Below are 442 nucleotides of genomic sequence, written 5' to 3' on the forward strand. Positions count from 1 at the left end.
AGAGCCATCAGGCAACTGGCATATAAGCAACACACACCCTGAATTCAGCTGTACACTCTCAGGCATGTCCTTTGAACATGCTGGAGGCAACGGGCTGAAGGAACTGTTGGAGAGGGAATAAACTAGTGAAAGAACCAAGGCGGACGATTGCATCTTACATGGTGACTTCAGAGAGCTGCTCCTTGGTGAGGTTCAGAGGATGGTTTATAACAGTGATCCCATATTCCTCAGGGGATTGGCCTTTCTGTAGATTGGCTCTCAGGACCCCATTGTTGGCTATGTTGAGGAAGATGACCATGGCATGCCAACCTTTGTTGTTAAACCACACCTAAAGGAGCCATAAAGTACAAATATATTAAGCAGCCTTCACTATTAGTTCGGGGCTGCAGGATGCCACGAGTTGCCTTTTGTTTGTTTTTCCATTGGGCAATGACAGCAGGAA

At 46.8% G+C, this 442-nt stretch overlaps 1 protein-coding gene across 1 annotated transcript in view; it reads right to left on the reverse strand.

The window, feature by feature from the left end:
* The window catches only part of ABCA4 (ATP binding cassette subfamily A member 4), a 109,282-nt gene that overhangs the window by 28,417 nt on the left and 80,423 nt on the right, over window positions 1-442 (reverse strand). Inside the window, exon 36 of the mRNA XM_006021864.3 lies at window positions 159-328. Within this exon, the coding sequence (XP_006021926.1) occupies window positions 159-328 (170 nt within the window). The remainder of the gene's footprint in view (window positions 1-158; window positions 329-442) is intronic.

This window comes from Alligator sinensis, unplaced genomic scaffold, assembly GCF_000455745.1.
Source record: "Alligator sinensis unplaced genomic scaffold, ASM45574v1 scaffold199_1, whole genome shotgun sequence".
Classification (NCBI taxonomy): domain Eukaryota; kingdom Metazoa; phylum Chordata; order Crocodylia; family Alligatoridae; genus Alligator; species Alligator sinensis.